The 13,534-nt window shown below is 36.6% G+C and overlaps 1 protein-coding gene across 2 annotated transcripts in view; it reads left to right on the top strand.

Annotated features, from left to right (window-relative positions):
* LOC135214914 (phospholipid phosphatase 2-like) overlaps positions 1 to 9,831 on the top strand; it is a 73,134-nt gene extending 63,303 nt beyond the window's left edge. For both annotated transcript variants that reach the window (XM_064249385.1, XM_064249386.1), the window contains exons 3-7: positions 3,439 to 3,593; positions 3,907 to 4,121; positions 4,397 to 4,526; positions 6,138 to 6,314; positions 7,302 to 9,831. In XM_064249385.1, the coding sequence (XP_064105455.1) occupies positions 3,439 to 3,593; positions 3,907 to 4,121; positions 4,397 to 4,526; positions 6,138 to 6,314; positions 7,302 to 7,508 (884 nt within the window). In that variant the 3' untranslated portion in view covers positions 7,509 to 9,831. The remainder of the gene's footprint in view (positions 1 to 3,438; positions 3,594 to 3,906; positions 4,122 to 4,396; positions 4,527 to 6,137; positions 6,315 to 7,301) is intronic.
* The last annotated feature ends 3,703 nt before the right edge of the window (positions 9,832 to 13,534 follow it).

Here is a 13,534-nt window from a genome sequence, read left to right as displayed (position 1 = left end):
ACAGAGTATGTAATGTGTGTGCTATTGAATGAAGCCCTCATAGTTAGCTGCCCGTCAACGTTTATGCAGAGAGAGAGAGAGAGAGAGAGAGAGAGAGAGAGAGAGAGAGAGAGAGAGAGAGAGAGAGAGAGAATCTTAGTATCCTTCTGGAGTGTAAGAAAAGGAGGAGAAACGAAGAATGAGATAAAGAAATGAATGAAATTGCCACTAGGAATGCGTTGGAGAAAACTCTCACTTATCATAATAGAGCTCCACTGTTCCTCGGTCAAGCTTATTGCATGTTGACATTTGCAAGAGCCCTTGAAAAGTGAGCTTATAACTTATTACTTAAAGTTTTATATTTAAAAATAGATCATAATGAGTAATGACGGTTTTGAAAAGAATGACAGTGATAAAAAAAAAGGTACCAACAGCTAATCTTAATATTTATCGGTTAGATAAGCTATCTCATTGAAGTAGTAGATAATGAATACGAATCACCAATTGCTTCAAAGCAGCGCGTGCATATTACTTGTGTGTATTTGGACACTTCTTCCACTGCAAATTGAAGTAGAGGATGAATTATTATTCAAATGAAAGTCTTTCGTAGGTAAAGATATTTTATTCTAGTTTCCTTTAGATGGATTTTTAAAACGAAAAGAAATTAACGGGCTAAAAATACTCAACATTTGAAAGAGAAAACGGCCAGCGTCATCCAAGGTCAACCGACTGACAATCGCAGTGACAGAGTTGTCCAACGACCGACCCTGGTGGCGTCGTCGCTTGATGTCATTTTTTAAAGAACCGCTCCATACAAAGAAACGCCAAAGGCTCCTCTCTAATGAAAACCAAGTGATAACTAGCGAAGATTGTGGCTATATAAATAAAAAATAAACGTTCCTTTGGCTCTGGGAGGCTCAAAATAGGCTGTGGGTATGTGGGTACGAAGTGGCAGGAGGACAACGAAAGGTGAGCAGGATAGGTGGGCATGAGGGCATTGTTTATTCAGTGCCCAGAGGGGAAAGGCCCTGTTAACCTAGTCCGGGATATCCGGTGACGAGGAGATTGTTATAAGGCTTCAATAGGTGGGGGGGGCTTCGCTCCCGTGTACCCTGTTGCACTCTGCTCAGCGCAAAGGAATTGTGCATAAACATTTAATAATGAAGTGCAATACGTGTCGATTCGAAACATTTTTCTTTATTTGCTTGTTATCTAGCAGCCTCCTCTTGTGCATTTCTTTACTCTTTTATCGACCTTACCTTCCCAAATGCTTGTTCATTACTGATTCGTCTAAATTTGGACGTTTAGTCACGGATGTACTGCGGTGCTAGCGGTTACGAATGAGTCGGCCTCTTAGCAGTGACTAAGAGTTTAATTTGATACTGTTCCTTTTTCGAAGACTGAGAATGTAATTATCATTTTCGTAGTGGACGACAACAAAGGTCCTACGCGTATTTTCTTAGAACATGAAAATCGTCATTTCCACTTTCAGTCGTCACTTAAAAATGAATAATATAAAGGAAAAAATATCCTTTACATGCCACTCCTCCGCCCCCTCTTTTTTTAATGAAATTTTCCTCGTCTCTTTGTGGTAGTGAGTTTCTTTATTTGTATGTATTTTTATATTCGTAAGTATTGCACGAAGGAATGTTCAGGATTCCAGATCCTACTGTGACGCATTAGTCTGTGTACACTTGTGTGCGTCCGCTGTATTTTCGACGGCGGTTATAGAGTACATAGTCATTCCCTTTACAGTGTCCTCATTTGGGAACTGTGTTCACCGTACTATAACTTTCTTTCGTCTCATGCATCTAAATGACAGTAATCCCCATTCTCTCTCTCTCTCTCTCTCTCTCTCTCTCTCTCTCTCTCTCTCTCTCTCTCTCTCTCTCTCTCTCTCTCTCGTATTTTTTTATTTGATGCCAAATGTAGAATAAGTTAAATAGAGAGAAACAGTTTCTTTGAGAAGAGTATGAGTTATAATAAGAAGACAGGATTATACTCAGGAATGTAATTAATAATCCCAGTAGGAGGTGAATGCTAGGAAGTGGAGAAGTATGATGAACCAGATATTATTAGTGAACATTAGAATGTGTTTTTAACCCTGGGAGTTGTGATTCTTTGATTTTTACGCACGCAGTAGGGCAGCATTCATCCGATTTCAAAAGCAACAAAAAGCATTATGTGTTGTAGATTAAATGCGTTAATTTTTAGTCATTTATAACCGGGATTTCTATTGTTTACGTTATATATATAATATATATATATATATATATATATATATATATATAGATATATATATATATATATATAACTAATATATATGTGTGTGTGTGTGTGTGTGTGTGTGTGTGTGTGTGTGTATGTGTGTATGTGTATGTGTTTTCCTTTGGGTAAATGTTTACCTTTTTTGCCGTATGTTTTAATATCACATTGTATTTCCAGCAACATTATTTTTTTTTTTTTTTACGTAAAATCATTCAGGTTATTGCGTGCTAGATATTTCTCTTGAAAGATAAAAAAAAATGGCACTTGAGGGAGGTTGGATATTATTTTTTACACATCATTATCAGAGTTTATACTTCGTATGTGTGTCTGTACATATATTCTGTTGGGGTACATAACAGAAAGTAAACCCTATTTGGATTGTGATCATAATATATGTATTTGCTTGAAGGAAATAACAGAAGTGTACAGGGTGACTTGCATCTTATTTTGCTAACAGTCTCCAGTAGCCCCATTTATTTATTATTATTTTTTACACGGTATTTAAGATGTCTTTAACGTAAATTTCTCAAAGTCTGCAAATTTGAGGTATTTCTGCCGAATTTTAGGCAACTCTGACGATTTCTGTCGTATTTCCTGCCGAAATTGGTAAAATCGACAAATTTTGAAATCCATATTACATTTCAAAGCCTAGTTATGTGTAAAAGGAAGCTATTTTAAGCAAACCGTAAAACTGACTAATAAAAGTTTTAGGAACGAACGATTATAATAATGGCGTTAGTCAAAAGTATATGTAAATTAATTTTAGGTTTTGAATAGGGTCCACGTAGTCTTCCATATCTTCTAACTATCTTGCATTTTCATAATTAGCCGCCTACCTATATCATGCAAATTAAGACCAAGATAAGTTTTTTTTATCGTGATATTCTCAGGTACTGGTGAACTACCTCAAGATAAGACACTTTAAATTGTATTTGCTACAAACGTTAGACTACAATTACTTTTTATGGTATCCCTTGCTCGTAGACCTCGCACAAAGAAAACGTACTCAGGCATATCATACTGAAAATGAAGCCTTTCTTTTGGGTGACTCCTCTACTTGGTGAGCGTTGCGTATTATAGATAACACAGCGATGGAACTTTTTAATTTTCATGTTTGTGTAATTTTCTATTCAGAAAGATACAGTGCAAGATATAACGAGCAATAACGACGTGATAATATTTCGTTTGCAGTTTTCATCACAGCCTTAGCTTCGCTGTTGGGTCCAGTCCCGCCGCCCTACTTCTACATCTCGTGCGATGATCCGTCAATCAGGAGACCTTACAGCAAGGAAACCGTTCCTACTGCGATGCTCATCAGTTTTACTCTGATTCTTCCTTTCATCGTTGTGAGTATTTTGTGTGTTAATTATGACTCGGATTTTGAGCATTGTATTAAGCCATTTGCGTTACTCTTAAATGGCCTCACTACTGTATGTTACTGTATGTTAACGGACTAATGATGGTGTACTAATCTTAGTGGATTTATCAATTAATAATTATTCATATGTGCAAATCACATGGAACAAGCTAAAACAAAGGATTCCAAGAGAAGATAAAGATAATAAAATACTGACAAGAAGTGTATATGGCTTAACCTTTGAAGGATTTTCATAAAGAAGAAAAAAATACTTTAATTTTTTTTATTTATTTATTTTATAGATGACTGCCTTCGAGTGGGCTGTCCCTCCTACCTGTGATGGGATGTCCCCCCTGCGCCAGGGTCTTCGCAGAAGTTTGCGTTATCTTGCAGACCTCCTCATCGGTTTCGTGTTTGTGTATTATATCACTGAAATCATGAAAGTCATTACAGGAGAGCCCAGGCCTCATTTCTGGAATATCTGTGCACCGAACGTCACCTCTGAATGTCACCAACCGTAAGTATGCCTTGACGATTATTCTTTCATTCCAGGATTTATCATTCAGATGATAATGATCCAGTATTTGCTATTTTACTCTATCACTTTTGGTCTTGAGTCGATATTTACTATTTTGAATCCCAGTGATTTGTGACAACGTTTTTCTCTCACATTGACTTAGGGAATGTTTCACATCTGGTAACTTGAATAAATAAATGAGAAATGAGTCACTGTTAACAGGGTTGTGAGAAAATATAACATTTTGTATTAAATGCGGTTATTCTTTTTCGAAGGTACATAAGAATCACGTGGAAGGATTGCACAAACCCCCTTGGCAAATCCAAGAGACGAGTCATTGACTCCATGAAGTCATTTCCATCAGGTCACGCAACTCTCTCAGTCTTTTCGACCGTCTTTATGGTTGTAAGTAGGGTATCAAAGATGTGTTCTTAACTTTTTTTATAGTTGTTTGTTTGTATTGTGCTTTTACGTTGCATGGAACCAGTGGTTATTCAGCAACGGGACCAACGGCTTTACGTGACTTCCGAACCACGTCGAGAGTGAACTTCTACCACCAGAAATACACATCTCTCACTCCTCAACGGAATGGCCGAGAATCGAACCCGCGACCACCGAGTTGGAACGCTAATACCATACCAACTACGCCGCTGAGGCGCGCTAGGGCTAGTTGAATGAATGACTGATTCCTCTTGATAGCTAAACATGGTCGTTACGCTGAAAGTTGTCCTCATTGCCCACATGCATCAGTTAATGAAAACTGTCTGCAATGCAATAAGTTTCATTAGCTTCACAGTGTAAGTCATTTAAGGTTTTCAAAAGCTATTCATTAGATCAGCGGACCCATTTTGGGTCCGCTGACCCCTGGTGGTCCAGAAGGGCCTAGGGGGTCCGCGACACTATGAAAAAATTAATATTTTTCAACACTAGCAAAATATTTGCTGTTTTTACCAATTTTACTTTGTATTGAATTTAAAACAATAAAAATATTGAACATACTTTATATATTTACTTGTGCTTACTTTGTACAAGAATATGCAAATATTAAATGTACTACGTTGTACTGGGTATTCCAGTATGGTAATGATAACATTTGATTGGCTGGGGTCCTTGGCTGGGAGCCACTGCATTAAATGAATGAAATTTTTTTAACAGATGATTTGTCAGTCACGGTAGCAAGTGACAAATGAAGCTCTGTTCATTAATAGGCTTTCAGCTTTTTATATACTTAATATTTATAAATAGCGATAATCTCACTGTATGACAATTTTGTCTTCTTAGTTTACTGAGATTTCAGCTGATGTCACCATAATGTGTTGACAACTGATTCGAAAAGCCTTGTACTACTGGTGGTGAACTTATGAGTTTTAGCGAGCGCTTTTCAAAACTTATTTGTCAGGTAACTAGTATATTGTGGTCTGCTGCATGCCTTTGACGTTTTTATTTTACGTACGTTTAATGCCTTTATGAAATTGTATATATTTTCATCAATCAATGTTTACATGCATTGGACGTGAATGAACTTGATGCTAAGTATTTTTAAGATTAGCTGATTTTTTTGTTCGAGTCTTATTTATAAAAGCATTTCGAGTTTATTATTCTCTGTTATGAGACATTCTTAGCTTTTGGTTTTCATTCATTTCCTTTTAAATTGAATTGACTATATAAATCAAGAAGGCAGCTTTGTGGATTCTCATAATCTTTCTTAGGTTCTAAGACTGTTAATATGGTTACGAAGTGAGGTCTCTGGGTGAAAGTGATCTCTGTCATCTTGGTGTGAAACTAGATTCTCATATTTTAGAAAAATATTCGATTGCGGTATATTTTGGTGAATGTAGACTGCTAAGGGCATGAAGTGTTGTTTCTTTTCTTCTCTATGAGAGGTTTTAAGGTTGAAATGTAAGTTAGCGGTCCAATTACATACTGTAATGTTTCCAAGTTAATATTTGATGGTACTGCGTATACCAATTTCACCACTGCAATGCAATGCTATGATTTGTACGTTCATTTTTGCAGGTCTACATAAAGCAGCGTTTATGGAATAAGTGCTCCAGATTAATAGCTCCATGGCTTCAGCTCATGTGGGTCACATGGGCGATAGTCTGCTGTCAGTCCCGGTTATGGGATAATCGACACCACTGGTGGGATGTCCTTGCTGGAGGCCTTCTTGGAGGTTTTGGATGCTTGCTAACAGTATGTCAATCTTCTCTTTTGCGTCTAGAATCTTGCCTTTTTTTCCAATTTTTTTTAGCATGAGATTTATTATTGTATAACTGTATGTCAACTATTTTTAGTTTTTTTGTAAATGGAATCTATTCCTTTAATTTTTTTTAGTATGAGACTGTTGGTAGTGAAAATGTAGTCCCTACTCGATCATACTTTGAAGCTTCCAGGTAAAATTTTTAATGTTGAATGCTGATAGTATGTAGGAACTGTAAAATACCAAGTAAAGTAATTGGGTCTTACTCAAATAAAGTTACTCTGTAGTAATGGCCTAGCTCTCTTTGCATTGTCACTGAAAATTATTCAGCATTTGTATAGTGTAAGTAACTTAGGTATCCAGAAGTGAAATGACGTGGACCTTTGTTGCATGGCTCAAACTTTGTTAATAAAATATTAGGTTATATTCATAAGCAGTATTAGATTTGAAAGAAAAGTACAAACTGAAACAAATGAAAGGTAAAAGATACTTAATGCAATATGCATGTAAATGGTGTAGATATAGTATTCTGATCAAATTTTCCTTGTAAAAACTTTTAAACTGTAAACAAAAAGCTGTTGATAAGCCGAATTGCTGCAAACGGGCCATGCAGCTGTAGAAATGTGATCAACAGAAAAAGACAACGAGGCAAATAGAGGCCATTAAGCAAAATCATTATCAGTCAAAAGTAAAAACAATACTATACAACAAATCCATGCCTTAGGACCATTTAGTAGGTCAGGTAATTTACACTTACATGTGATCAGCCTCAGTTAACTTTGTGTAGTCTCATCAGCAGTAAAGACAAGCTAATTTATTTGTATAGAATTTAACTACAGTTAAAGTTAAGTACTAAGAGATTAATAAAGTTATTAAGTAAGTATTTAGTTAGGGCAAAATTCATAAAAAATTACTGCAAGTATATAAGATCCTAAGGCAACCTCATTCATTTAAAAGCTCGTCACCTTAACATTTTCCAGCTGCACTACCTCAGCAACTGGTTCATCCGAGAGGAAGATTGCCTGGAGAATGAAGTGATAACAGCGGATCCCAATTACATGAGACACAACTCGCGTTTCTCGCAGACGTCGGTCAAGAGGCTGATCTCCACCACCTCAGAGACTGACAACCATAATGATCACCGGCAGGATAACAGAGAACTGACAGACATTAATGGTACACCTTAGTCACATTTGAATGGGAATCGGCACAACACTTGGTTATCCTTTTTGATGGTTCTTTGAGGATGATTACTTTGTGTTACTCGATGGAGCACTGTTCACTTCCAGAAGTGATGTTGCTTGTATGCAAGGGAGTCATGCCTTGTCTCTCTGTTGCATGTAGATGCAGTATCAAATGTACATTTTAAGATGGTATATGCAGTACATGGATTGATCATTGCAAAATTAACCTGACTGCTAAAAAACTAAGAAATTACATCGCCATGAAAAATTCAGAAATCGAATTATATTTAGGGTTACATGATCCTTATGTATTATTTAAGTCCAGTAGAGAAAGAAGTCAGAGCGAATCAATCCATCTCCATTGAAAGTTATAGCTGCTGTCAAGTATTTTGATAGAAGTGCAAAATTCTTTTCCATGATAAGTATTCCGTCCACTTACTATTGACTTTTACCACCCATATGAAATAATTTTATGTACATATATTTTTTATCTTGTAGGGAGTTGTTTACTTCTTGAACAACTGATTATTAACATTTGTAGTTTAAACAAAATTCTTGACCAAATTTTCTACAGTAATACCTCACCTTACGTTCGTTATTATTTCGTTAGATAGTTGAAAATGTTCCTTACTGTTTTTAATAAATTTATATATTTTAATTCTAAAGGGTATTAAGAAACACAATATACATGTGCCTGTTGGGGGATGTCTTATGTGCTTATGTGGAAGAAATTTCTGCTCTTCAACAATCTTTGTTAATGTGGCAGGGAATTCAGATGTTGCTAACTCGTCTGTTATCCTTGGAATATCATCTTTGATTTGAACTACAATCCATGCCTTACTGTGAACGATTATTGATAACTTCGAAAACTAGAGCTATTAGCACAATCTATGACAGGAATCTTTTCACATCTTATTGTAGCCTCGTTACTTTTCAATGATATATCACTAGCACTAGCATGAGCATTCTTCAGAGCCATGGGGTCAAAATATAAGTCACAAATACAGAGCAAATGAGACAAAGTGAATAACATAACTGAATTCATTGCCAAGAACCATTGCTGCCGAATAGCTAACGTTAGAACCATTACAGCTAAACGTATGTGAATTAAAACAGTTTTTTTAATATTGTAAAGCATTTTAATTATAAATTATTTATTATATATATAATATTTTTTGTTTTAAAATTTTTTCTTAAGTGATTTGGCACTTTTTTATTGACTTGTTTGTATTTTTATGGCTTTTCAAAATTTGTGATTATCGATTTAAAGTTACGTAAACAAGTGTGTTGATTGTTATTTTTCATTGTTTGTAACAAAAACTTCTGTAAATTCGAAAATGACAAAAATTGAAACGACGTAACTGGAGGTATCACTATACTATTTTGTTTCTGGAAGCAAATTAGAAATCTTAAGACTGGATTGCCAAGTGTTGTGTGTAAAAAGGTTTTGCATTTCTTGAGGAAGATTTTGTTGTTTTGTGTTGATTAAAGTCTATGAAAAATATTTAGTATTGAACCACAAGAAAATAAATTGTGTTGGCGTTAAAGGAATTTATTATTCCTTGGGAAAAACTTAAAAATCATAATTCCAATGGTATGGTTGTAGTGTTGGAAATTACCAAATTTCTGGTTGTAGGAATCAGTTCTGTTAAGGGTTAAGTGAATGCTAGAATGCAAGTTTTTATGTTTTCATGGCTTATGCTTGTATATTAGGACTGACTAGTAGTCAAGCTGTAGTTTACGTGTATGTATATTTTATAGCATTTGGAGGACCGTGTTTGTCACGAGAATCTTTACTAAAATCCTGTATTTGACAAAAATACTTGATGTGGTGCTAGATGACATTCCAATCAGCTATGGTTCTGAATTTATACCAGATGTGTATTAGTATGGCTTAACATTTTATTTTTAAGAATTATGTGTTTCTGACCACAATTCATGGAGCTACTCAGTAATGCAAAATCTTAATATTAATTCTGTCAAAATATATTAAGATTATTCATGGAATATGTGTATAGTTGTGTAAATAAGAAATTTGTATTTATAAGCATGCAATTTCTGGAGAAATATAGTCTGTTCTATTTTTGTAGTTATGACAATGTACATTTTTCAGATAATTACACAGTACTAGGCATAAGGTGCTACATTTTATTCTTTCTTTCATTACATAGTTTTCTAATTTAAAGAACTCAGAAGTGATTATGTTGTAAAGGGCTCTCCCCATTTTTTCACATACCATAACTATATGGTTTATAATCTGTTTATATTGTATATTGACAATGTGGCTGTAAATTGGCTTCTGAAAAATAAATTTTATGAAATTATAGATTGGCTGCTTTTCTTCTATACTTTGCATGATGGAATTTCTTGACAAGAAATTCTTTCTGGAATTTTAGAGACTAAGTTGCATAATTTTGTTTAGTAGATTATAGAGTGTGTACATGATAGTACTTAATTTTGTGTAGTAGATGATAGACTACCTACATGATACTTATTTGTAAGATTACACTTTATTATTGTAACAATACAAAGTTTGTAAAAAAAATCAATAAAAGTGACAGGAAATACAGGAGTCTGATAAAAAAAAAGGAGCATTTTTATCATTATATTTTCTCATTACTTTCCTAAATTATTTTTCCTCAAACTCTGTATTACCATTAGTCTCTAACTCAACTATTTCAGCTCTGTCAGTTATAACATAACCAACTACTCAAACTTCATTATCATTGTTACCTATACCATCATTGTAAGTATGTTTTCCATATGGTAATAGACTGTAGTATAAACTATTTTAATTGAAATACAAAGCATCAAGATCGTTTCCAGATGTCAGCCCAAATAGAAATTTGCAAGCATATTTTTTTTGTTAATCGAGACATTGTGCTCTAGAACCACTGATTATAAAACTAACACCAATTTTCTGGCAAGGATTCTGTTAAAACTGTAACCTCTTCTTTTCAGGCTTTAGCATGCCAGAGGAGACCATGTTTTCACTTCTTCGTCTCTGAGGATTGGATGGGAAATCGTCACATAACAAAATAAATAATTTACACCGAGAAGAAAGTGTGATGAATATGTGTCGCAAAGACTTTGAGTTTTGGAAGCAAGATCGAGTGACCAAGATTGGAACAGAAGGTTTTAAAGTTCATATTTGCTTTAAAAAAAATTGAGCAGTCAATTTCATGATGAAAACTGGAAGTGAATTCTTAGATTTCTATGAAAGAAGTATTTTATGTAAGGTTTGTCAGACATCAGGATCTATGTAATGCTGAAAAAAGTATTTGTTTTGCTTGCCAAAATAAGTAACTTTACACTCATAGTCAGTGTTATTTCAGAAGTGAATGATGTACTGCATTAGATCTTTTATGATTTTGGCCTTTCGCCCTTTACCTTTGCCACTAAGGAAAAAATAGGACAGTGTTACACCTGGAAGACCCAATTTTGTTGCAGTAGAAATTAACTGTTTTATAGCCATTACCAGTGGTAAGTATATACAGTGGTACCTCGAGATACGAAATTAATCAGTTTCGAGGCGGCCTTCGTATCATGAGCTTTTCGTATCTTGGACCGCATTTTACATGTAAAATGGCTAATCCGTTCCAAGCCCTCCAAAAACACCCCAGTAAATTTCATAATAAAGCTAAATTGACCTATTAACAATGAAATACTACAACAATTTGGACCATTCAATACCTAACTTAATACGTACTGCTAATTACCTGTAAATAAAGTGTATTAGTGTACATGGTATACAAGAAATACTGTACGTACGTATGTAGTAAAATGTGGAAGGTTACCTTTCGAGTGAGGCTATCTCCAAAATTGGCGACAGAGGAGGAGGACAAACGGCAGATACGTACGTACACTTAACTTTACGAAACATATAAAAAAATGTAAGGAAAACATAAACTAAACTTTACAAAACACATTAACAAAACGGTAACACTTAACTTTACAAAAACTAAAATTAAACTTTATTTATTTTTTTACTTTTTTATACTATAGGTTTTTTTTTTAAACAAAATTTCAACTTCTTCACCACTCAACTTTCTGTTTTTTAGTATCACTTGGTTCTTCCTTTTTGCTTACTACTCCTACTAAAGGCCTCTTTAAAAAAATAACTATCCAAGGAAGATTGCTTCTGCCTACTCTTCACAATGTTCCAGAAACGACTCAGGCAAACGTCATCGAACTGCGCAAGCATACGACCTGTGTAAGCCTTTTCGGGGTGTCTTTTTTTCTACAAATGATTGCACTTTATGAAAAGCAGCTAGAACATCCTTAATTTCTGCTGTTGTCATAGGTTCCTCCTCCTCCTTGCCGCTGCTAGAGAACTCCTCTTGAACAACTTTATGTTGCATGGCCTCCAACTCCTTCAGGTCATCCGTCGCAACCTCCTCTTGGTGCTCCTCAAGAAAGGTCGTTGATGTCGTCCTCGTCGACGACCAGCCCCATGGACTTGCCGAGTGCTACAATCTCGTCAAGATCTGGTTGCGAAACAGTTTTAGGATTGTCAACTGTTTCTGAATCTGCAGCACCAGCTTCGCCCACGTGGAATCCCTGTCTCGGGCGGGTACGGCATCAGGCCAGTTTCCTCCACGAGGAATTCAAGATTCACCTCGAAACCTCCTGCCAAGCTTGGTCGATGAGTCGGATGCATATCACAACATCGAAATGCTCCTTCCAAAATTGACGCAAGGTGAGGTTTGTGGTATCGGTGATGTCAAAACATCTCTTGAAAAGATGTTTTGTATACAGCTTCTTAAAGTTCGATATCACTTGCTGGTCCATGGGCTGGAGGAGAGGGGTGGTGTTAGGCAGAAGATAAAGAACCTTGATGAAGGAATACTCCGCTAGGATACCTTCCTCGAGGCCAGGAGGGTGAGCAGGGGCATTGTCCAACACCAGCAGGCATTTCAGAGGGAGGCGCTTCTCTTCCAAGTGTTTCTTCACTGTCGGGCCGAAACTCAGATTTACCCACTCCGTGAACAAAAGCCTCATTACCCAGGCTTTCGCATTAGCCCTCCACATCACTGGAAGCTTCTCCTTTAGCACTTTGTGGGCCTTGAAGGCTCGAGGAGTCTCGGAATGATAGACCAGTAGGGGCTTCACCTTGCAATCCCCATTGGCATTCGAACAAAGTGCAAGCGTAAGCCTGTCTTTCATAGCTTATGCCCGGTTAGCTTCTTCTCTTCCTCCGTGATGTACGTCAGACGAGGCCTTTTTTTCCGAAAAAGGCCAGTCTCATCACAGTTGAAGACTTGCTGAGAACTGTAGCCTTTCTTGGTCATCATCTCGTCGAACGTCTTTTGAAAGGCTTCGGCCGCTTTCCTGTCCGAGCTGGCCGCCTCCACATGCCGCACCACCAAATGGATGCCAGTCCGTTTACGGAATTTCTCGAACCACCCATGCAAAGCCTTGAAGTCTGGGGTTGGCGTTGATGTCCCTTCTCCTACATCGTCTTCGGCCTGGGCAATCAAAACGCCGAAAGTAGCACTGGCCTTGTGGGAGATTGCCGTCTCCGTTATCGTATCGCCAGCGATTTCTTTGTCTTTTATCCAGACAAGAAGAAGCCTTTCCATCTCGTCGTGCATGTGGGTCCTCTTGCTGGACAAAATAGTGATGCCCTTGGAAGGTGTAGCTGCTTTGATGGCATCCTTCTGCTTAAGGATGGTGCCTGTTGTCGACAGATTTCGTTCGTATTCCTTGGCGATCACACTCAATCGCATACCAGCTTCATACTTCTTGATAATCTCCATCTTCGTTTCCAAAGAGAGCATCCTCTTTCCATGAATTTCAAGTTTCTTGGGACCCATGACTACGTATATACTGTACATAATTATGTTATGTAGTACGTATAAGTATGGAGTAAAGTTCTCACACAACACGATAAAGTATACTACAACGAAATCACTAACGAATTTATGTTAATAAACGAAATCGTTAGAACGAACGAATACCGCGTGCGTACGATAACGATGCTGGTACCGAGTGGCCGAGGCACGCTGCTACGTAGTAGATGCATGATG

Source organism: Macrobrachium nipponense, chromosome 46 (assembly GCF_015104395.2).
Source record: "Macrobrachium nipponense isolate FS-2020 chromosome 46, ASM1510439v2, whole genome shotgun sequence".
NCBI classification, from domain to species: Eukaryota; Metazoa; Arthropoda; class Malacostraca; order Decapoda; family Palaemonidae; genus Macrobrachium; species Macrobrachium nipponense.
Note: the sequence above shows the minus strand (reverse complement) of the source record. Positions and strands in the feature narration are given on the sequence as shown.